Genomic DNA, 23,597 nt, shown 5'->3' with positions numbered 1-23,597 from the left:
AATTACAAGGATAATTCTAAAAAAAAACCTGGAATATTATTAAGGATGTAACTGGACAGTAAAAAAATCAATGATAAATCTAGGAGTTGTTGAGTTTACCATGGGGTAAATGACCCTGAAATAGTTTCAAATGAATTTAATAATTACATTTTATCTATTGCTGGAGAACTTGTAAATAAAATAAATAAACCAATTAATTTTGAAAGTATGGAATTCATAAACTGTTTTAAACGTCAGTGTAGTACACATTCTATGTTTTTGTCACCGACAACGCTAAGCGAACTTATATTAGCAATTACTTCCCTAAAATCAGGTACTTCACCAGGTCTTGATGGAATAAGCTCAGTATTCATTAAGGCAGGGGTGCCCAACCTACGGCCCGCGGGCCGAATTCGGTCCGTGAGTCAGTTTTATGTGGCCCGCCTTGTTGCAAAAACAACCAAATTTGTTTACAAGCATTTGAAATATTAAATAAATACAGATTTTGAGAACCAAGCAGTCCAGCCGATTTCACGTAGAACGAGCCGTATTCACTTGGTGGAGTATGAGTGTTGAAAGAAGTAAAGTAGTTGCAGACAGATTTCACTGACTACGGTGGTGGCTGCCGGCTGGCGAATAGAGCGCGCGTAAAGCCCCGTTTACACTAGCATGTAGCGCTTGCGCAAGTTTTACTTGCATCCTACTTGCAAGAAAACTTGCAAATGTAAACACTAACATGCACAAAAGTTAAACTTGCAGGGCTGACTTGCATGCATTGTTTACTTGCGCCGGTAATATTTGTTCTGACAAATATTACCGGCGCAAGTAACAACTTGCGCGTCAGTTCTACTTGCACGCCGGCTCCACTTGCCTGTGTAAACACGTGACTTGCAGACCACTCCGACTTGTAAGCAAGTAAAGTGAGTGTTTAGTCGTGTTCCGGTGTGCTCTGTACATTTGAGTTTAAGGTTAATTTGTATATTTGTTATAGTTGTAGTGGTTACTGAGTTGTCATGGCTGATACCAACGAGAACAATGAAAGTGATAAACCCGTGATAGGAAAGGAGACTGTCAAGAAGGAAGGAAAAAAGGTAAAAAAGTATGATAAATGAGGAAGGAAAAAAGGTAAAAAAGTATGATAAATGGAACATAAACAACATTGAAACTTTTTTGGAACTGTATGAGGGATACCCTTGTTTATGGGATTATAAATTGGCGGAATATAAAGATAGAAATCTTAAAGAAGACGGCTGGTTACAGATTGTAAAAGGAATGAATATGCCAAACTTTACTGTTAAAGATGCTAAAGAAAAGATGCGAAGCCTGAGGAATACATATTCAAACGAGCTAGTAAAAATAACAAAAAGCAAGTCTTCAGGAAGTGGTTTAGATGACGTATACACACCGACACTGAGGTGGTTTCCAACAATGGACCGCATATTAGGAGCAGTTGTGAAGACAAGAGAGAGCCAAGTAATTGGAATTCCAAATGAAGATGGTAATAAGGTAGGCATTAAGTTTTGTAATGTAAGGTAACTTAAGCCTAAATAACAACATAATGTAAAACGGTTTTTTCCATTAACGTTTATTTAATCAATGTTCAAAATGAAACACATTATACATACAGTTACAGTTACATTATACATGTATTGATGGTACCATTAAATGCCAATTTGGCTGAATTAGCCCAAATTGATTGTCAAACACTTAAATGTTCCTGATTTTGGACGAACTGAAATTGCCATGGTACACTACCTTCTCCCATGAACCAATCTGCTAACTCATCCCTCACCATCTTCGCCCTTTTTGTAGGATTACGTAAGTGTCCAAAATTTCTAACTTTCAGTAAACCTTCTGCTCTCACGTTTTTTTGCCAGTCACCTTCAATTATTTCACCAGTTTCAATATCTTCAACGTCAACACAACCTCTGTAAAAATAAACCCCTGGGCTTGTAATACGTAGCCAATTATGCAATGCAATCGTTGCTTTAACAGTGCTGTCAACCTTTTCAGGTGATAAGGGAATAGGCTTTTCAAATATACAAAATCTTGATGCCAGTAATCCAAAAGCATTCTCTACAATTCGACGAGCTCTAGACAGTCTGTAGTCGAACACTTTTTGCTTTAAAGTTAAGGGCCCTGCCCTTTTAGTGTAAGGTTTAAGTAAATATTCCCTTAAAGGAAATGCATCATCTGCAACGAACAAAGCGTTTTTCAGGCAGGTTTAATGTGTTATTATCTATAGCCTGTTGCAACTTACTATTTGCCAACACTCCGCCATCGGATGCTCGGCCATTGCTCCCTATGTCAACGTACGTAAAACAATAGGCATCATCGACCACACCAAGAAGTATAGTACTGAAATTTCCTTTATAATTGTAGTAATCTGACCCGGATTCATTTGGACAACGTATTTGAATATGTTTTCCATCGATGCTACCACAACATCTAGGAAAGTTCCATCGTGTTGAAAAACCGCTCATTATGTCTTCCCATCCGGCTTCCGTCATTGGCATCTACAAAAAATAAATATTGTCATGTCGTAACACATATAAAATATCAGAACATGTTTTACTTTTAACAGAAACAATTTTCATTAAGTTACACCTTTTTTCCCCACAGGACCAACGAAACGAAGAATCCCAAGATATTGATGCTGAGAGTGACGAACATCAAACACCCCGTATCAAGAGAAAGATTACAACTGACCACCAAACTGTTATTCCTCCCAAGATTAGAACTGCATTTAAAACAAAAACAGATGAGAGAGTACAGAAAATTGAATCTTCCATTATAAACACTAAAAGAGATATCAGATAAGGCATTTGAACCACGGAATGTACAGATGACAGAAAGCAATGAGTTCGATTTATTCGGCCAATTTGTTGCTTCCCAGTTGAAAAAAATTGCCTGAGTCATCCGCTTTACTTGCCATGCAACACATTCAAACCCATTTGTTTGAATTAAGAATGAAAAGAAACATACAACCTGCCCAACATAATAACGTACAAAGTCCGTCCCAAAATTTATTATCTCCATCTCCAAACTACTCATCTCATTCCAATATTGAGTATTCACGTGTTGGCCCAAGTGAGGATAGTGCAGCCTCTCCCGTGTATCATAATATGGACACGTCGGCTCAAATAGTGCAGGATAACAACTTATTGTCAATGGCTATAAACAGTATTTTAAATGAAGGCGAAGGGGAAGAAACCGACGACATCTAAGAAAAGTTCAAAGACATTTTCAATACCTAATTTTTGGTCTCTATGACACTAACATTTTTTTTACCAATTTCCAATCTACTGCTAATCAATATTTCCTTAACTTGTGTTTAAATGAAGTACACATATCCTCAAAAAACATTTTATTAATAGCTAGGAAAATCTCTTACCTGCACAAATTCCTGCAATGCTTCATATATAGCAGCACAAACATCAGGAATGAATTTTGAAATAGTGCATTTTGGTACTCGATAAAAACACTGTAGGGAAGCAAAGGAATCTCCAGTAGCCAAAAATCTTAACGTAATTTGTAACTTAATTTTTGCTGGTAGGGCTACCCTCATCTTTGTATCCTTTTTCTGTATGCACTCTTTCACATGGTCTGGCAATTCGTCAAATTTATTTTTTGAGAGACGGAGGATGTTCCTAAAGCTATCTTGGTCTTCTCTCGCCAATTCATCTAATAGTTTTGATCCTCCTAGTTGCAGCCTTCTTGAAACCCATCTTCTTTCCCAGCATGACCTTTTTTTTCTTCTCTTTATATTTAATAGTAATTCATTTGCTTCTACAAAAAGCTCATCACGTAACACACTAACTGCATCTCTCACTACAGCCCTAACGTCCTCTATAACATCCGACATTCCGCATCACATGTAGCACTGCACTGACTGGAATTGAGGCTAGTTCCACTTGCAGTAGGTGTAAACCTTGACTTGCATGCAAGTACAGCTTGCATTAACTTGCACGTCCTACTTGCGCAAGCGCTACATGCTAGTGTAAACGGGGCTTAAAGCACGGTACAGCGCGCAGTGCGGCGACGTAACCCCCTACCCAACTCAAGGTCACCACTCGCCACGTGACTTTATATTTCCACTTCCTCCCCACCCTACTCCTGCAATCCTATTGCTAGTGCTACTGCCCGTGTGTCTCTATGCAGACAAGAGTGTTTGTGGGTGTGTCAGTCTTTACGTGTTGAATACTGCAGCAGTTGAATTTTAATAATAATGCGAATTATTTAAAAACATTATATCGCTATGTGTAGTACCAAAAAGAGGAACATTGGCAATGAGTGTCGTATTTTTAATGAGAAGTGGAGTAAGCAATATTTTGTTGTGAATACAGAGACAATGCCTTGTGCCTTATTTGTAACGAATCAATAGGGTGTTAAAGGAGTACAACATCAGAAGGCATTTTGACACGAAACACGGACAAAGTAAATATGCTCAGCTTTCAGGTAAACTTAGAATAGAAAAAGTAGATGCAACGAAAGCATCTTTGTCATCACAGAGAAATATATTTACTAAACGTAAAGATGAAAATGAGTGTTGTAAGAGCAAGCTACAAAATTGCTCACATTTTAACTAAGGAAGGTAAACCTTTTAGTGATGGTGAAATAGTCAAAAGTTGTATTTTTGAAAGCTGTTGAAAATCTTTGCCCTGACAAACTTTCTTTGGTAGGCTCTAATAGAGTCTGTCTCGTAACACCATGACTCGCCGAACCGAAGATATCGGCAAAGACGTCTACAATCAATTAATGTTAGCCTGTGAAAAGTTTGAATGTTTTTCAATTGCTTTGGATGAATCCACGGATAACTCTGATGCAGCTCAGATTCTACTGTTTGTAAGAGGTGTAAATAGTGAATCTCAAATTACCGAAGAACTGGCTGGAGTTCATTCAATGAAAACTACTGTAACTGGTGTGGAAATATTTTCTAAAATTAAGGAAACTATTTAAGGTCTCGGACTTGATTTTACAAAATTAAAAGGAGTGACTACAGATGGAGATAATATCTATTTCTTGAATCCCGGACTAATCTTTTTATTCTATTACGTAAACTTTTATATCTAACAAATACATCATGGTCTCTTATTCTAATATAACGTTTATACAATCTATCTCTTTGTTTCATTAGTTCTTTAATTTCGCCGTCAACCCATGGGCATGGGTTTTTCTTTGTATACATTTGCCTCTCCGTAATATTATTATTAAACAACTCTAACAATTTACTACACATTATATCCACTTTATCATCAATATTATCTCTATTATATACATCTTCGCAGCTAATAGAAGTACGTTCGGTTTTGAGTTTAATTCTATCAACATGTTTAAAATCTCTAATAGTAATATATTCCTTATTCTTTCTTCTTAACCTTAAATCCAATTCTAAGTAAATCAAGTCATGATATGAAATTCTGGACACTGAGATTTGCCCATAACTTCTAACTCTAATAATATCCTTACATATAATTAAATCCAAGAGAGTGTCAGAATTAGGCAAGTGATAGGTTGGCTCCAATGGTAATAGACTTAAACTCAAATTATTAATGACATTTAAAAATTCTGTTTTATCATGAAACACTCTATTAGCACTTAAATCTATATTAAAGTCTCCTAAAATAACAACATTACTTTACACGGGCAAGAGGTTAGATAGAACATTAAAGAACTCAACAATATCAGAGATAAAACCAACCTTTACATCCAACATGATAGGGAAGTAGTGGGATACCATCTCGTTGAACACGCGCTTGTCATACTGAAGTCCAGGGCCCACCATCTTCAGGAGGTACAGCACGTCGTATATAGATCAGTATCCCATACGGATTTATGTAGTATTAATGTTCTTGTTATTACACAAATGTTTAAAGTACCGATAATGTTTTGATTTTTTAAATAAAAATATGCAACTTTCATTACTATTTAGTGTGTATTTTTTAATGGATTAGTATTTAGTAACGTTAATTAATCATTTTGTTTATGCAGCGCCTTTATGGAATGGTGGACATAAGACTACTGGGGAAGGTCTACCCAGTGTGGACGGCGAGGTAGTAGTCCACACCGACACCTACACAGTGCAACCTCGTCGGAGGGTGGAATTAAAAGCGAAGGTGGAAGACTTAAAAAGGATTACATGGATTTATACCGGACTCATTTAGGAAGTTGTATAATGAACTCCATGCCTGGTTATTTTCCTGAAAGTGATTTTGAGGGGGACTGCAGCTCCTAAGACATAACAATGGCATATAGGGCCAAAATAGCATAAATCAAATCACGGGGATTTTCTTTCTTTAAAAAAAGGAAGAGGCCGATCCCGTTGTAGCTTTATTTTGCCTGTTTACAATTGCCTGATAAAAAGTATAACAGTCACATGATTTGAACCTGCGCAATGTCAATTCATACCTTAAGTTCGACGTCTCCGTTGTGATAAACTTGCTAAAGTCAGAATTGACAAAAAGCAAATTGACGTTTGAAATATTCCTTTCCAATTATCCGTCATAACCCGTGAGGGGTCCCCTTGTTAGATGCCATCTAACAAAATAGTAGCTCTGAAGAAATTTTTTTTATTTTCTAATTTAGCCTCCTGAATCTTAGCAAGTGCCTCATAGGCTATATAACACGTGTTTTCACTGTGGTTGTGATATGATTCATGCGTAGGCAGTGGAGGGGGGAGGGGTGGAAGCGCGCGCCGCATACTCTGTTAGTTGCCATCTCGACACGGGACCATTCACGTTGGCGCATTAGTTAGGCGACATCTATATACGGGACTGATCGCGTTAGCGTTTTGTATGCTTAGTTCGCGTTTCTTATGAACAAAGTTTTTAGTCTCTTATTGTTATTTGAGTGTCTAAGTGAAACATTTTAGCGTAGAATTATTTTCAAGTGTCACTTAGTGTGGTGTTATGCAGTTTAGCATTGGAAAACTTCAAGATGTCTAAGATTCAAGATCATCTTATTCTTAGTTGGATTGAAGAGGATGAAGAGACTTTTCCTAATCTTGGTAGTGATAGTGAACAAGATGCTCCTTCAGAGCATTCACTCCACGATTCGAACACTGAACAGTCTGGTGAAAGTGACGGGGATCTAGAGGATGCAAATGTAAGCTTTACAAATCTGGATGCTCCATCAACGTCTGCTATGGACATAGCGGTGCACGAACCTGTAGCTCAGCCAGTAAGGGAGCCTGGACCTATCCAAGTGCAGAGTAGGAGACAACATCCCGGTCCAGTGTATGTAGGTAAGGATACTTTCACAAAATGGTACATTCATAAATCTGATGCTAGAAGAACGAAAACTTCTCAACAGAATATTATAAAAAAATTGCCAGGTGTAAAAGGCGCTGCTAAGAACAGTAGAACTATCTTTGATTCATGGAAACTTTTCTTCCCAGATCAAATGATTCAGAACATTGTCAACTTTACCAATGACGAGTTGGATGATATCTCCTCAAACTATGCTCGTGACAAACAAGATTGTCCTAATACTAATGTTGATGAATTGCTATCATTTTTTGGGGTTCTTTATATGTTAGGAGTAAAAAAAGGAAACCACCTAAACACTAGTGAAATGTGGGTCAATGATGGAACTGCCCCTGACTTTTTCAAAGCAGTCATGTCTCAAAAAAGATTCCATCAGCTTGTAAGAGCAATCAGATTTGATGACAATAGAACCAGGGAGGAACGTAAAAAAATTGACAACTTGGCTGCATTTAGGGATGTATTCGAAACTTTTGTCAGTTTGTGTAAGGAACACTACACTCCAGGAGAGTACGTTACTATTGATGAGATGCTGGAGGCATTTCGGGGAAGATGTAAGTTCAGACAATACCTGAGCAATAAACCAGACAAGTATGGTATAAAAATTTATGCAATGTCGGACGCTCGAACATTCTATGTGTTGAACATGGAAATTTATCCGGGCAAACAGCCCCCGGGCCCTTATGCGTATGACAACTCAGCAAGTAGCGTGGTTTTGAGACTAATGGAACCTATCGACAGAACAGGAAGGAACATTACGATGGATAATTACTATACCTCTGTTCCCCTTGCCAATGAGTTGTTCATGCATCATAGAACCACTATAGTAGGGACTATAAAATAAATAAGCGAGAGATCCCAGATTCATTTAAAGATGTCAACGGTAGACCAGTAGGCAGCAGCATGTTTGCTTTTGGCTGTGACCCGAATAGAGCCACATTAGTCTCTTATGTCCCGAAAAAAGGGAAAAATGTTTTGATGTTGTCGACATTTCATGATGATGACTCTATTGATCCCGATTCTGAGGCTAACAAACCAGAGGTCATTACTTTTTATAACATGACCAAAGGTGGGATCGATGTTGTAGACAGAAAGAAAAAGGACTACTCTGTAAAACGTATTAGTAACAGGTGGCCTTTGACGATTTTTTGTGGACTCCTGAATCTGGCAACTATAAATGGTCAGATTATCTACAACCTGAATACAAAAGACACCATGCAGAGGAGGACTTTCATAACGAGCCTTGCGAGGGACCTAGTAAAGCCGCATATTCTACATAGAGCTTCTATTCAGACCCTCTCACTCCCGTTGAGGACCAGCATCAGGGCTGTCGCCGGTGTAGAACTTCCTGAGCCAAACCCCCCACCAGGTAGGGATTGATCTTTTTTACCAGTAACTAAAACTGTATACATTTAATATTTTACCGATAAAAACACCTTGGTCTTACAAAAAACTCTAATACTTCTTGATTGTGAACACAATAAATTCTTTGATCCGATCCTACATATAAAAATATATATATATATATATATATATATATATATATATATATATATATATATATGTATATATATCTCTTTGTATTTTTTTTCAGTTGTCGAGGGACGAAAACCAAGGTGTCACTACTGCCCTGTCAGGAAAAACAGGTTTAATCCATACAAATGCTCAGCTTGTGAAAGATCCGTATGCAAGGAGCACACTGCCAAAACAAGCTATTGGTGCCACAACTGTGCAGCAGAAGGGAACTAGATCTAAGTTTTTGTTTCTTGTATTAGTTTCCACTTCACATGCATTATTTTTACATTATCAATTTAATTTAGAATGTCTTAAGTAATAAAAAACATTTCCTTAGTAACTGAAAAAAATTATTTCAACCTTCTGCATGTGTAAGTAAATGGGGATAAATTAATAAAATTAAAAAAATCCAATAGTTAGTAATTATTTTTGTTATTAATTTTTTTTAATTGCCTGACACTTGTAAAATACAAATTAACTTATCAGGAAACAGGTACAAATTGCATTATAAGTGCAAGTTAAGATTTAAAAGCAATAGAGAGCAAATAGCAATAAAAAACGCAATGTTAGATGGCAGCTATACAGGTGACCTACTACGTAAGTGGAATATACGGGACTCCTCACGGGTTAATAATACATTTTGAACAAAGAAAAGTTTATGATCATATTTCAATAATATTTTAAACCTGATATGACTATTTACCAGTTATCGATCAGTATCCCATATGGATTTATGTAGTATTAATGTTTTTGTTATTACACAAATGTTTAAAGTACCGATAATGTTTTGATTTTTTAAATAAAAATATGTAACTTTCATTGCTATTTAGTGTGTATTTTTAATGGATTAGTATTTAGTAACGTTAATTAATCATTTTGTTTATGCAGCGCCTTTATGGAATGGTGGACATAAGACTACTGGGGAAGTTCTACCCAGTGTGGACGGCGAGGTAGTAGTCCACACCGACACCTACACAGTGCAACCTCGTCGGAGGGTGGAATTAAAAGCGAAGGTGGAAGACTTAAAAAGGATTACGTGGATTTATACCGGACTCATTTAGGAAGTTGTATAATGAACTCCATGCCTGGCTATTTTCCTGAAAGTGATTTTGAGGGGGACTGCAGCTCCTAAGGGTACGCGCATAGTGAGGAGGTGAAGGTGGAGGTGTAGCTGGATGTGTAGGTGCAGGTGGAGGTACAGATGGAGGTAGCATCGTATAGTGCAGGAGGTTTTACCTCGCCGTCTAGCTCGCCGCCTCGCAGCTCTTTCCCCTCCCCAAACACGCGTCAACACAAGCAGTCGAGTGTTGTTTCTATCCATTAATCACAGTGGTAGCTTTTTTGCCTATTGCAACAATTTTCTCTGTCAGTGATGATAAGTGAAGATAGTGATGATAGCGATGATATGTCTTCAGCATGTAAGTGGTGGCTTACGGGAACGTTAAGTAATCGAACATTTAGTGCACATCCTGTTAATCAAGTGCGACAGGAACTAGGTGAATATCATCATCTTTTTCATGAACTAAAAAATTATCCTGAGAAGTTTCAAAATTATTTGCGAATGACTCCTGAAACGTTTAAGTACATATGTGAAACCATTTCTCCAAAGTTGGAGAGTTGTACAAAATACTGCAACTTGCATGTTAACCCTATCGGTCCAAAAGAACAGCTTGTACGGACTATAAGGTAAGTTACAGTACCTTCTGCCTGCAATTGCACATGTTCTGTAAGTTAAAAAGTATATGCTTTGTTAAAGATAAACAGTGTAAATTTAAAATAAAAAATATATGTATTGAAGTAAAATCAATAAAATTGTGCCAGAAATAAATTTCATATATTCTTCTGTTATTTAATTCTCGAATATGTTTGTTGTATGTAAAAATGAGTTGGTAATAAGAAAGCAATTCCAGTTCATGAAAAATACAATTTATTGGTAAAATGATAGTAACTAACAGGGATCTTTTCAAAGTAAAATACAAACGAAAGATATTAATGTACGCTACATAAAAATGCTGCAAATGTTTGAAAATGTTATATTAGTAGGCCTAACATAATCTTAAAAAATGGTATTATTAAGTAAATTGCGCAAAGGAAAAATAGTAGTACTTATAAAAAACGTAAAGAACTATTAAACTGTTATTAATTTATCGCCAGCTGAACGGCATTACAAAGACATTTTTAAAAGTGAGTGTACTCGGGAACATATGTTTCGCCGCCATCCTGGTTGTAGTTCAATGGTGAAGTCACGTCGCGGACCAGCTGTGCGAAGGTGACTGGTGATGGTGATGCCATGGTACTAGGAGAGGAACTGTCGTAGGGACTGTAGCGATGAGAGCTTGTACTGTGGTCTACTGACGTAGGTCTAGTGACAGTTGATGTTGTTGAGAATGATGATGGTGGTTCGGGTGAGTATGCCATGTCAAAAAGAATTTCTTGAACTTTCATCCTGAACAACATTTTCTTTCTAGGATTCAGGTTTTTAACATGGGGTAGCAGTGAGTTGAAGAACCCAACATCCTCGTCATTTGCCCTGTCCTCACTTTTCTGTTGCTTTAACTTCAACTTTTCTTTCTCCAACTGCACTAATTCCCGTCCAATAGCTGCTTGTGTCGTGATTCTTTTTTTAAATCCTGTTCTTGTGATCAGGTCATTCGTATTAAATCTTGGTGGCATTGCAGGGCGTGATGCATGAGATTTCTGCTGCTGGCGTGATTCACTCTCCGGCGCCGGTACTATTGTCAGATTCTCTGTGTCCAACTGTGGATTGTCAGGTTCATCACATTCTTGGCCTATCTCGGTCACTTCTTCCGACTCCTCTTCGTTTAGGTCGTGGTCTGAGTCATCTGCTATTACATCTGCAAGGTTTCCTGTTGATTTGCGGGGCAAAAACTGGTCTTTGAGAAACGCCATGCTGTCGTAATATTTCCATGTGGGTGTTTCTGGTGCTGCAGCTCCAGACTTAATTGTTTTGGAAAATTGTTTTCTGAATTCTTGCCTCAAGTTCTTCCAAATTTGCTTCACAACTTTATCTGGAACAAAACACAAAAACGTAAACGACTAATATTTTTAATATTATGTTTTTGGTTATATTGTGTTCTTTGGTTGCAGGTACTTGGCAACTGGAAGCAGTTTTAAAACTCTTGGATTTTCATTTCGAATGGGAGACAATACAGTGGGCAAAATCGTTAAGAATGTGTGCAAACTGTTATGGGAGACGTTCCAACCAGAGCATATGCCAGTTCCAACTATTGAAGATTATGAGCAAGTTGCAAAAAGATTCTATGAGATTTGGAAATTCCCACACTGTATCGGAGCGTTGGACGGTAAACACTGTCGAATAAAATGCCCAGCGCATTCAGGGTCTATGTACTTCAATTATAAGAAGACTTTTTCAATTGTTCTACAGGGTGTTGCGGATGACCATTACAAGTTTATATTTATTGATGTTGGCGGTTTCGGCAAAACAAAGCGATGGGGGAACCTTGAGGGCGTCAGATTTTGGAAGGTTGTTGGAACAAAACAAATTGTGTATTCCCGAAGAAAAGTGTTTGCCTGACAGCAATATAAAAGTTCCACACGTTTTTATTGCAGATGAAGCGTATCCCTTGCGCGAGAATCTCATGAAACCTTATTCGAAAAAAGCTCTTGGGGATGCAGAAGAAGTGTATAATAAACGGCTATCAAGTGCTAGAAAAACCATTGAGTGTGCCTTTGGCATTCTGTTTGCTAAGTGGCGGATATTAAGTGGTTACATTGAAACCTTGCCTGAGACTGCAGACGATATAATAAAGGCTGCATGCGTTTTACACAATATAATCATAAACAAAGACGGATACTGCGGTGTACATGAGTCAGAACTCCTGCCTTTCCCTACTGAACTGAACTTACAACCATTGGGTAGATCTGGAAATGCTACATCTAATCGAGCCAAAGAAGTTAGAAATAGTTTCAAGGAATATTTTGTAAACAATCCGTAATCAAGATAATACTTAGTTGCAACTGTGTGTCCTTGTTTATAGTTCATTAAAGATTTCATTCGCAAGTTTCTAATTTTTACCTTATTTCAAACCTTTTACTTACTAATGTTAGATAAAAAATATATTAATTAATTAGAAAGTCTGCTATGGATACTTTTACATTACACTTTAAACTGAATATCCCACATAAAACAGCAAAGCTGGTTTAAGTTTAAATTTAAAGTTTTTAGTTACCTGTAACTTTTAGTTCTTTCGCAATTTCCTTCCATTCCTTGTCCAGAACGTGACGATTGTGATGTTGCTTGTGTCTCTTGTCCCACAAGGCTGGACGATTTTGGACAGCAATAATAATATCTTCCTTCATTTCGGATAACAGGTTATCAAAAACTAACAGAAACCAACAAGCGGAACTAAACGTTGACTTGGGTGAAAGCAGACTGAAGGGAGTGGCGGGGTGTACCGGGAGAGGGGGTTGGGGGGTGCGTGGCCTTGAGTGGACCAATCACGTTAAAGCAGCGAGCAAAGCCGCGAGCTAGGCAGCGAGGTAAATCAAACTAGTTTGTTTTCGAAAAACATCCTGCTAGGCCTCCTTGTAAGTGGCGAGCTACACCTCTACCGCGACCTGCTCACCATGCGCGCACGCATTTAACCTAATGAAATTGTTTTACCTCGCCGTTAACGGCGACCTGCACCTACACCTACACCTCCACCTTCACCTCCTCACTATGCGCGTACCCTAAGACATATCAATGGCGCATAGGGCCAAAATAGCATAAATCACATCACGGGAATTTTCTTTCTTTAAAAAAAGGAAGAGGCCGATCCCGTTGTAGCTTTATTTTGCCTGTTTACAATTGCCTGATAAAAAGTATAACAGTTACATGATTTGAACCTGTGCTATGTCTATTCATACCTTAAGTTCGACGTCTCCGTTGTGATAAACTTGCCAAAGTCAAAATTGACAAAAAGCAATTTGACGTTTGAAATATTCCTTTCCAATCATCCGTCAACAATAATACATTTTGAACAAAGAAAAGTTTATGATCATATTTCAATAATATTTTAAACCTGATATGACTACTTACCAGTTATAGATCAGTATCCCATATGGATTTATGTAGTATTAATATTCTTGTTATTACACAAATGTTTAAAGTACCGATAATGTTTTGATTTTTTAAATAAAAATATGTAACTTTCATTGCTATTTAGTGTGTATTTTTGATGGATTAGTATTTAGTAACGTTAATTAATCATTTTGTTTATGCAGCGCCTTTATGGAATGGTGGACATAAGACTACTGGGGAAGGTCTACCCAGTGTGGACGGCGAGGTAGTAGTCCACACCGACACCTACACAGTGCAACCTCGTCGGAGGGTGGAATTACAAGCGAAGGTGGAAGACTTAAAAAGGATTACGTGGATTAATAAGTATTTTTATAATATGAACGCACTTTCTTATAAAATTCTAAAGTAACGGTTTTCTATAACATCCAATGAAATTTGAACACAGTACATAATAGATGATGTCAGACGAGTGAAAATGTGGAGGAAACGGGTGAAATACCTGTAAACAAAAGCCGCACCAGCCAGCAGTGGTGGTAATACCAGACGGATGAGTCATACTGTTTCCAAGAAACAGCCCCTTCCTCCTTCCGGTCTCTGACCGTCAGTCAGTGCCTATTGTCGCTTAATCAGTGGCGGTTGAAAATACTGCATTCTCTTCAATTCCAGTACACGTATATTATTTTGTGCTGAATTTTACTGTTGATGAACGTTTTTGTGTTTTTAAGTGTTGTTTATTGGTAGCTATTACAGGGTGAGGCAGAAAGGATGGATGTTTTTAGAACAGATAGTATTCTGATCTGGGTAGTGGGAGTGGGGCGACTGAAGTGGCCATGTGTTCGGTAGAACATACCATTTTGTCTAGTAATTGTTTAGTCATCATCATGGAGTCGTGGAGTGTGCAACACCGTGTCTTTACTTACGACAGTTTTGTTCGTAATAATGAGAGTATTGTTGCAGTTCAGCGCGAGTTTCATCTTCATTTCAATCTTGCGAGAAATAACAGTGTACCCACTCGTAACACCATTTTACGTTGGGTTCAATCATTTCGTTCAGTAGGAACAGTGATGAATAAACGACCGCCAGGGGCTCATCACACTGTACGGACTCCAGAAAATGTGAAAGGAGTTCGGCAAGCCATACTCCGTAGTCCTGGTCGATCTGCTAGAAGACATTCTTCTGAACTGAACATCAGTAATCGGTCAGTAAGGCGTATTTTACATAACGATCTAGGATTTCATCCCTACAAAATTGCCATGGCTCAACAATTGAATCCTGTCGAGTAAAGCGGCTAAATTTTGCTCCAGAAATGAAGGCCATACTTGACCAAAATAAAAACATCATTTTGTTTACGACAGATGAAGCACATTTTCATTTTAATGGTACCGTTAATCAGCAGAACTGTCGTTATTGGTCAGATGAAAATCCAAAATTAATGCATGAGACACCATTACACAGTCCCAAGATGACAGTTTGGTGTGCTGTGAGCAGTACAGTTGTTATTGGTCCATACTTTTTTGAAGACGACAACGGGACCACTGTAACTGTAGCCTCGGAACGTTATAGACAGATGTTCACTGAATTCTTCCTACTTGAACTAAGAAGAAAACGTATTCCTATCCGGCAAGTATGGTTTCAGCAGGACGGGGCGACAGCTCACACAGCAAGAAATTCAATGGAAGCAATTCGGGCTGTTTATCGTGGTCGCATCATTTCTCGGTTTGGTGACATTGATTGGCCTCCTCGTTCCCCAGACCTGTCCATGTGCGACTACTTCTTGTGGGGTTTCCTCAAGTCACGTGTTTACCAGCATAAACCACGTACACTTCAAGAACTAAAGGAAACAATTCGTGTGGAAGTCGAACAAATTGGCAGGGCAATGTTAGAAAGAGTAGAAGCCAACTTCCGAGAGCGGCTTGTAAGTGCATCGCTGAAAACGGCCGTCACCTGTCATATGTTGTTTTCAAACATTAAGTTTCTAAAATGGTAAGATCATGTGAATATTATTCTGTAAATAAATGTTTTTTTTATGCACAGGTAACGACATATTGCTTTTTTGAAAACCGTGCATCCTTTCTGCCTCACCCTCTATAAGTGTACCGATTATTTTTTGTGTAGTGTCAGTAAATTGTAATATACTTGTTATTGTGATTCCTTATTTGGATAAAATGGAGTGTGATGATGTTTGTTCAAGTGCACCGCCATCCGGAAGTAAGAGCGGTAGTGGAAAAACCCTATGTAGTGGAGAACGACGTATTATTTACAACGTTTACAACTTTTTCAAAAAAACTGTCGTTGACAAATTTCTGAGAAATCTAAACTTTAAGCAAAGTGGTAAACTGTGTGCTGAGGCCTGCGGTGTAAGTGAACGAACCGTTAACAAAATAAGTAAAGAAGCTAAGCTGTCCGAAGAAGATGGACCTTCATCATCAGAAATTAAGTTTTCAACGCCAGGAAAACAAAGAAGTCGAAAATCAAAAATAACAGGCTTTGATGACTTTGAAAAAGATGTTTTGAGACGAACTGTCCTTTCGTACTACGACAGAGGGGAATTTCCCACATCAAAAACAATCACGCAGGACCTCAAACAAAAACTTGATTACAACGGATCGGTAACTTCAACAAATAGATTATTAAGGCATGTTGGTTTCAGGTATAAGAAAACCAATGATGGTAGAAAGTTTTTATTGGAACGAAATGATATTGTAGGCTCGTTTAAAAGTTTTGAGAACTATGCAAGAGCTTAGAGAATCTGGTGATTGTAGGCTCATATATTACCTCGATGAAACATGGGTTAATGAAAACCATACTCGAAAATACATATGGCAGGATATGACTGAGTCTGGTGGACTAAAGGTTCCTCTCGGCAAAGGTAGAAGATTAATAATTTGTCATGTCGGTTCGGCAAAAGTTGGGTTTTTGCAAGAATGTAAGTGGGTTTTTCGGTCCAAGACATCATCCAGTTCGGACTATCACGATGAAATGAACGCTGAATCGTTTAGAAAATAGTTTAAAAAATTGCTATGCATTTTGGAAGAAGGCTCGATCATCGTTATGGACAATGCTCCATACCACTCAGTACTCGCCGAGAAAATTCCAAATTCATCGTGGAGAAAGGAAGAGATTCAAAATTGGCTGTCTCGAAAAAACATACAATACTGTATGAAAGAAACGAAACCAGAAATTATAATGAGGGTTCTCCCATATAAAACCCAACAAAAAACTTATGAACTCGACGTATTAGCCAATGAAATGGGACATACAGTTGTCAGGCTCCCTCCTTATCACTGCCAGTACAATCCCATTGAAATGGTATGGGATCAAGTGAAGGGAGAGGTAGCACGTAATAATAAGACATTTAAAATAACCGACGTTGAGAAACTTGTTCATGATGCTCTGGACAAAGTGACTAAAGAAGACTGGCAATCAAGAGTTCAACACGCAGAAGCCTTGCAGCAAGCTGATTTTGAAAAGGAGTGTATCCGCACAAGTGTTGTAGAGCAAATAATTATAAACTTAGCAGACAATTCTGACACGAGTAGCAGTGAGGCAGAAAGTGAAAATGAAGAAGACTCCGAGGTTTTGGCTACGATATTGCCGCCTGAGAGCGAATAAATAATATACAAGTGCAAAGGTAAGAATATTATTAAGTCAATCATGCTTTTTAACGTATTTCATTTTAAAATAGTAGGCCCTAAAAGTTATTTAGTGGAAAATTTGATTATTTCATCATTTAAAAATATAATTGTTCGATAATTTTAAAATTGATTATATTGTTATATTTTTTTAATTATTTTTAATCAAGCAACACGTCATGCAGTGTCCAATATAAGCAACATGTATATTAATTTTGTGTGTGTTTAGTAATCGTTTAAAATCACTGAAAAGATTGTTGTATCGTGTGGAAATAAGCAAGTACTTTACTCTGACTAACTGACGGGACGATATGTTTGTTTTAATCGATAGTTAGGTTGTAATAACATTAAAAACTATACACGTAATTTAAATATAATATAGCAAACTGTCAACGCATTTTAAATATTGTTTTTCAGTTATACTGATAAGTTTTAAATGTTCAGTATCAGTGTTAGTTGTGACAGCGCAGCGGTTTATCAGCCAGTGGCAACCTCGCGCAGACCAGTCCATTCTATTGGTCGCCGCCAACTGCACTCTCTTTTTTTTTTTTTTTTTTTTTTTTTTTTTTTTTTTTTTTTTTTTTTTTATAAGGGGCAAAAAACGCTGAGGTTATCATTGCCCTCAAGAAAGAATTGACACCTACTCGTATTTGGTAGTGTCAATTAGGTACATAAAGATTACATTGTATATAACAAAAATAGGAATTACGACAAGTAGGTGAGTAAATAATTAATACTTAAAACTAGGTAACAATAAATATAACAAGGGAAAGACTGTAGAGAGGTCTTAACCTATATAAGGAATAAAAGATAAATAGAACCTAAATAAGGACAAGGTACTTAACATTAATTAAATAAACTGTGCAAACTTAACAAATTTTACTGCCACCAAGAAAGCTGTAAAGGGGCTAATTTGGCAGCTGTCATTATAAAGATAAATACACATAAATAATAAAACTTATAAATATAAACAACAATCAATAATCGGAATAAATAAGTTTAACATAATACTATATTTTATTCATCAGCGACGTTGCATTCAGAAAACACAACAGTCTTTGAGTTGCCGTCTCGTCATCACAGAGAATACCGTTCAACGAAGCCGGCAGATTCGAGTTGCGCCTATGTATCAAGTAGCGAGGGCAGTCAACAAGCACATGTTCAACTGTGATGAGAGTCTCACATGTGTCGCAGACCGGAGGATCATCTCTACCCATGAGGAAGCCATGTGTGAGAAGCGTGTGGCCTAACCGCAGGCGACACAGCACAACCTCCTCACGACGGCTCGGGCGGTTTGCTGTCTCCCAGAGTCCAACGCAGTCTTTAATACGTCGTAACTTGTTGTTAACGACTGCCTGCCACTCGGTATTCCATTTGGCTTTCAGTTTGCCCTTCACCACCGGGATAATATCGGAAGAAACCATCCGTGCGGTGTAAGGCTGGAGTTCCAATGCTTCTTTGGCTCCTCTATCTGCCAGCTCGTTTCCGGATATTCCAATGTGTCCAGGTACCCAGACAAGAAAGACAGCAACACCTTCGGACTGAAGGGAAGACAAAGAGTGCCAAATTTCGCGGATGATTATGTGTTTAGAATACATATCGCTGATGGCTTGCATACCACTAAGGGAGTCGCTGCAGATAACCAATTTATTTGTCATGGCACACGTTATATTTAAGGCCTTTTTGATGGCTGTTAATTCGGCCGTGAAAATGGAAGAGTCGTTGGGGAGACGAAACCCGTATCGTCTAACCCCAGTGACGAAAGCACATCCAGTTCTACAGTATTCCTTTGACCCGTCAGTATAGACAACATCGCAAGGTGTGAGGCTGCCTAGTATTTGACGGAGTTCTTGTTGGTTAGACTGTTTCTGGAGTGGAGTCTTTTTTAAACCTAGAGAGATTTAAAATGAATTTTGGCATTGAGACGCTCCAGGGTGGAATATCACATTGATGGACGACTTTGAACTCGTAATCGTTTAGGCCTATTTCATAAGCGTAGGTTTTGGCCCTAACGCCTAGGGGTGAAGGATGATTTGGTTTAGCTAGGAAAGAATTTTGGAGTGGATTTCGCAGGACCGGTTCAAATGCAGGGTTGTCTGGCTTACCTGAAAGAGCATGAACATAGTTTAGGGACAGATGTTGCCGTCTATGCGAAAGAGGAGGTTCTCCCGTTTCTGCAAGAAGACTTTTAATAGGAGAAGATCGAAAAGCTCCAGTGGCCAGTCTTAAAGCAGAATTATGGATTGGGTCAAGCATTTTGAGAGCACTGGGTCTTGCGGACCCATATGCTTGACATCCATAATCTAGACAGGAACGGATGGTGGCTTTGTAGAATCTGAGCATGCATGTCCTGTCCGCCCCCCATTTTGTTCCGCTTAAAGCTCTCAGTATGTTCAAGCGCTTCACGCATCGATCTTTTAGGTCTTTCAGGTGAGGCACCCAAGTTAACCGGGTATCAAATGTGAGACCAAGGAATCTGATATTGTCACAAGTAGTGATTTTTTGACCCAGCAAAGAGAGCGTTGGCTGCTCAACAGTACGCATTCTGGAGAAAACAATGGCTTTTGTTTTAGGTGGAGAAAAAGAAAAACCCGTAACTCCGCACCACTGCTCAAGCCTGTTGATGGTAAGCTGTAAAGCTCTCTCCCCCACCGCTAGCTTCTTTGTAGAGATGTAAATAGAGAAATCATCTACAAACAAAGAACAGCGCACAGGAGGGGTAACGCAGGACGATATGTTATTGATTGCAATGGCAAACAGAGTACAGCTTAGAACGCTACCTTGTGGAATACCATTTTCCAGCGTGAATGAATCGGAAATTGTTGTCCCAAGTTTGACCTGTATGGTTCTTTCCGACAAGAAGCCCTGTATGAAAGAAACCATGTGGCCCTCTACACCCCAAGATATTAAAGCATTTAATATCCCCCTTCTCCAAGCCTTGTCATAAGCCTTGGAAATGTCGAAGAATACCGCGATCAACTGTTTTCTTTCAATAAAGGAATTCAGGATTGCCGATTCCAAGGCAAGTAGATGGTCACTTGTAGACCGGCCTTGTCGGAATCCGCACTGGGAAGGTGAAAGAAGATTATTTTTCTCCAGAAACCAAACAAGGCGTCTGTTGACCATCCTTTCGAATACTTTGCAGAGACTGCTAGTAAGCGAAATTGGTCTATAGCTACCTGGAGAAGTTCTATCTTGGCCCGGTTTTTGGAGAGCAATAATGTGTGAACGACGCCAAGAATTAGGGAATGTGTTTTCTAAATATATTCTATTATATAATTTTAGAAGATCTTGTTTTCCATCCTCCGTCAGGTTCCGCAACATGGCATAATGTATGTTATCGGGACCTGGAGCAGAATTTGATGTCGCCTTTAGTGATGAATCAAGTTCATCAAAGGTAAAGGGAAGGTTTAAAGGAGAGTTATTATTAATATTTAAATTTAGAGGATGTCTTTCTGTATTTGTTTTGAAATTTTGAAACTCCCTATTGTAAGATGACGTTTTTGAAATTTCCGCAAAATGTGAGCCGAGTAGATTGGAAACTGTCAAGGGATCAGTTACCACATCGGTACCATTTTTCAGAGCAATAAGAGAAGGTGGAGAGGTCTTACAGCAAACAGATCGAAGCTTCCTCCAAACATCAGATGCAGGAGTTGTTCGTTTTATTCGATCTGTGTAGTCCAGCCAGGACTGCCGCCGTCTCTGTCTAAATACCTGTCTTGCTTTGGCCCGTGCTCTTCTGTACCTACTTAAATTTTCTTCAGTCGGTGATCTGTTGAACTGTCTTAAACATTTTCGACGTTCCTTTAGAGCCGCCGAACATTCTTCAGACCACCAAGATACCTGGCGTTTGTTTGGTGAACCCGAGGATTTTGGAATGCTGCGCTCTGCGGATGTTATAATATTGGATGTAAATAATATAGTGGCTGTATTTATGTCGTTTGATTGGATATTAATAGTTTGAGATATTATGTTCTTTTTGTACTCGTTCCAGTCAGCCCTCTTAATTTTCCACCTGGGACACCTGCCTGTCGAAGAGGGAAAGGATTCAAAAGCCACGGCAATGGGCGCATGGTCACTCCCTGACAGGTCGGGAAGTACGGACCAATGCACTCGAGTTGCCACGACCGGACTGCAGATTGACAGGTCAATTGCCGACCATATGCCAGTCCTAGGGCACATGTAAGTGGCCGACTCGTCATTGAGAATGACCGCTGCCACTTCATCCCACAATCCCGCAACCATGTTACCCCTCCGATCAGAATGGCTGGAACCCCAAGAGCGATGGTGTGCATTGAAATCACCAACCATCAAGAAAGGAGACGGGAGTTGGCTGTAGAGATCACGTAGATCATCAAGAGATAAATCAAAAGGGGGAGGTGGAATATATATGGAGCAGATAGTTAATTTAAAAGGAACATCGATTGATACTGCTACTGCCTGGAGGTTTGTGACGATGTTAAAAGCTCTAGCATTAACAGAAGAATCTGCTAGAATAGCCACACCTCCACAGGAAATTTGTTGGTGATGATCTAGGCGAAAGATGTCATAACCATTTTGTTTGAAATGAGTATGAGGAGACAATTTTGTCTCTTGTAGGCAAATAAATTTAGGTTTTCTTGTATTTATGAGTAATTTTAAGTCTTCATAGTGGCTTCTCAAACCATTAATATTCCATTGTAACAGCATTTTATATTATATATTTTATTTTGTGCTAGTTCATCGTAATTTTTTTTCTTTGTTTAGATACAGGACGGAAGTTACCATGAACAGTTTGGAACTCTGTCTGCATCTCCAAAGGGTCCTCAACCATATCATCATCAAGTGATAATTGTGAGGATCTGGACGAGGATGGATTAGTCTTTTTTACTAGGAATTTGGATCTATTTTCTGATTTTGTTTCTATGTTCTTTTTTAATTTGTCGGCGAGTTTTTTCCTCTCTTCCAAAGATAAGGCGGGTTTCGTATTTTGTTGAACCTTATCTCTGAAAGTAGAAGTAGCTGTTGGGCGAGCTTGAGTCTGTGTGTTGGACTTAGTATGGGGCTTGTGGACTGCTTGGGAAGGATTACTGGCGGATGTCAACGGATGTTGTCCGGTACCGGCTGCAAGCTGCTTAACCAAAGCGGCAACCTGCTCTGTTAGATTGAGTACCATACCTTCCAAAGCGGTACATGACGGGCACTGTGCGGATTGGACTGGGACTGAAGCAGCTTCGGAGTACGAGACTCCCTTTTTAGGGGTTGGAGCGATTCTTCTCCTGTACTCTTTGCGGGCTTCGTTAAAGGAGAGTTTGTTAAGAGTAACGATCTTCAATACTTCCTTTTCCTCTAAGTAAACTCTACACTCCTTCGAAGTGGCCGCGTGTTTGCCCTTACAGTTCACGCATCTGACGTCGTTCTTGCAACCTTCCTCTTGGTGGCCTTCATCGCCGCAACGGGAACAAGTCTCAGGGCCCGAGCACGTCTTAGTAGAGTGCCCGAATCTCTGACAACGGTAACACCGCTGCGGATTTTTAAAGTATGGCCGTACAGTCAGGGACAAGTACCCAGCCTTAATAGTTTTTGGGGGTTGGGGAAAAGCAAAGGTCAGAATTAGACCAGGAGTCGGAACCTTTTTCCCATTCTCCGTCCGAAGCATCCTGACCACATCGGTTACCATTTCACACTGCAGCTCGTCCTTAATTTCCTCCTCACTACACTCCATCAGGTCACGGCAGAAGACGATCCCCTTAGAGGTATTCAGTGAGGAGTGCGGTTGAACAACGACTTCCACCTGGTCAAAAAAGCTTGTCATCTGAAGGAACTTCCTGGCTTGGATGTAATTCGCAGCCTCCACCAGGATAGTTCCATTTCTCAGTTTGCTTACCGATTTAGGCTGACCGCCTGAGGAAACAAAAGCTTTGTTTATAAGGAAAGGACTAACCTTTGTTAGAGTTTTGCCCTCATCCTTATGACTCACGATTAGGTATAATGGAGTTGGAACGTTCATATTTTCTGCATTTACTTTTTCTTCCACTTTCCTTTGTTTTATATATGATTCATTTTCAGAATCTGACAACTGTCGTTTTTTCTCTGGATCATTAAGATCTCTTCCTCCGAATTCTTGCCCTAAGGGTGGGGTGGTTTGAATATCCATATATAGGGTCACCAGCGCATCGTGTTTAG

At 38.9% G+C, this 23,597-nt stretch overlaps 3 protein-coding genes across 3 annotated transcripts; 2 read left to right on the top strand and 1 right to left on the bottom strand.

Annotated features, from left to right (window-relative positions):
* The first annotated feature begins 641 nt into the window (after positions 1-641).
* On the top strand, positions 642-1,735 carry LOC124371248. Its single transcript, XM_046829585.1, has 2 exons — positions 642-1,070; positions 1,105-1,735. Exons 1-2 carry the CDS (start codon positions 993-995, stop codon positions 1,513-1,515), a joined length of 489 nt encoding a protein of 162 aa, XP_046685541.1. The 5' UTR covers positions 642-992; the 3' UTR covers positions 1,516-1,735.
* Positions 1,736-8,089: 6,354 nt separating this feature from the next.
* Positions 8,090-8,990, top strand: LOC124371250. The gene is made up of 2 exons (XM_046829587.1): positions 8,090-8,610; positions 8,836-8,990. The coding sequence occupies exons 1-2, from the start codon at positions 8,145-8,147 to the stop codon at positions 8,988-8,990; spliced, it is 621 nt and encodes a 206-aa protein (XP_046685543.1). The 5' UTR covers positions 8,090-8,144.
* A 1,914-nt stretch (positions 8,991-10,904) lies between these two features.
* Positions 10,905-13,466, bottom strand: LOC124371247. The gene is made up of 2 exons (XM_046829583.1): positions 12,968-13,466; positions 10,905-11,785 (listed from the first exon to the last, which is right to left on the bottom strand). Exons 1-2 carry the CDS (start codon positions 13,095-13,097, stop codon positions 10,935-10,937), a joined length of 981 nt encoding a protein of 326 aa, XP_046685539.1. The 5' UTR covers positions 13,098-13,466; the 3' UTR covers positions 10,905-10,934.
* Between the last annotated feature and the right edge of the window lie 10,131 nt (positions 13,467-23,597).

The sequence above is a fragment of the Homalodisca vitripennis genome, unplaced genomic scaffold (genome assembly GCF_021130785.1).
Source record: "Homalodisca vitripennis isolate AUS2020 unplaced genomic scaffold, UT_GWSS_2.1 ScUCBcl_1159;HRSCAF=4437, whole genome shotgun sequence".
NCBI classification, from domain to species: Eukaryota; Metazoa; Arthropoda; class Insecta; order Hemiptera; family Cicadellidae; genus Homalodisca; species Homalodisca vitripennis.
This window is presented reverse-complemented; position numbering and strand designations above follow the sequence as displayed.

Excerpts from the sequence above, each read along its gene's own strand:
- LOC124371247 (XM_046829583.1), bottom strand. The coding sequence starts at position 13,097 with ATGAAGGAAGATATTATTATTGCTGTCCAAAATCGTCCAGCCTTGTGG. Across the intron at positions 11,786-12,967 it reads GAAAGAACTAAAAGTTACAG|ATAAAGTTGTGAAGCAAATT; the intron begins GTAACTAAAAAC and ends GTTTTGTTCCAG.
- LOC124371248 (XM_046829585.1), top strand. The coding sequence starts at position 993 with ATGGCTGATACCAACGAGAACAATGAAAGTGATAAACCCGTGATAGGA. Across the intron at positions 1,071-1,104 it reads TCAAGAAGGAAGGAAAAAAG|GTAAAAAAGTATGATAAATG; the intron begins GTAAAAAAGTAT and ends GAAGGAAAAAAG.
- LOC124371250 (XM_046829587.1), top strand. The coding sequence starts at position 8,145 with ATGTTTGCTTTTGGCTGTGACCCGAATAGAGCCACATTAGTCTCTTAT. Across the intron at positions 8,611-8,835 it reads TGAGCCAAACCCCCCACCAG|TTGTCGAGGGACGAAAACCA; the intron begins GTAGGGATTGAT and ends ATTTTTTTTCAG.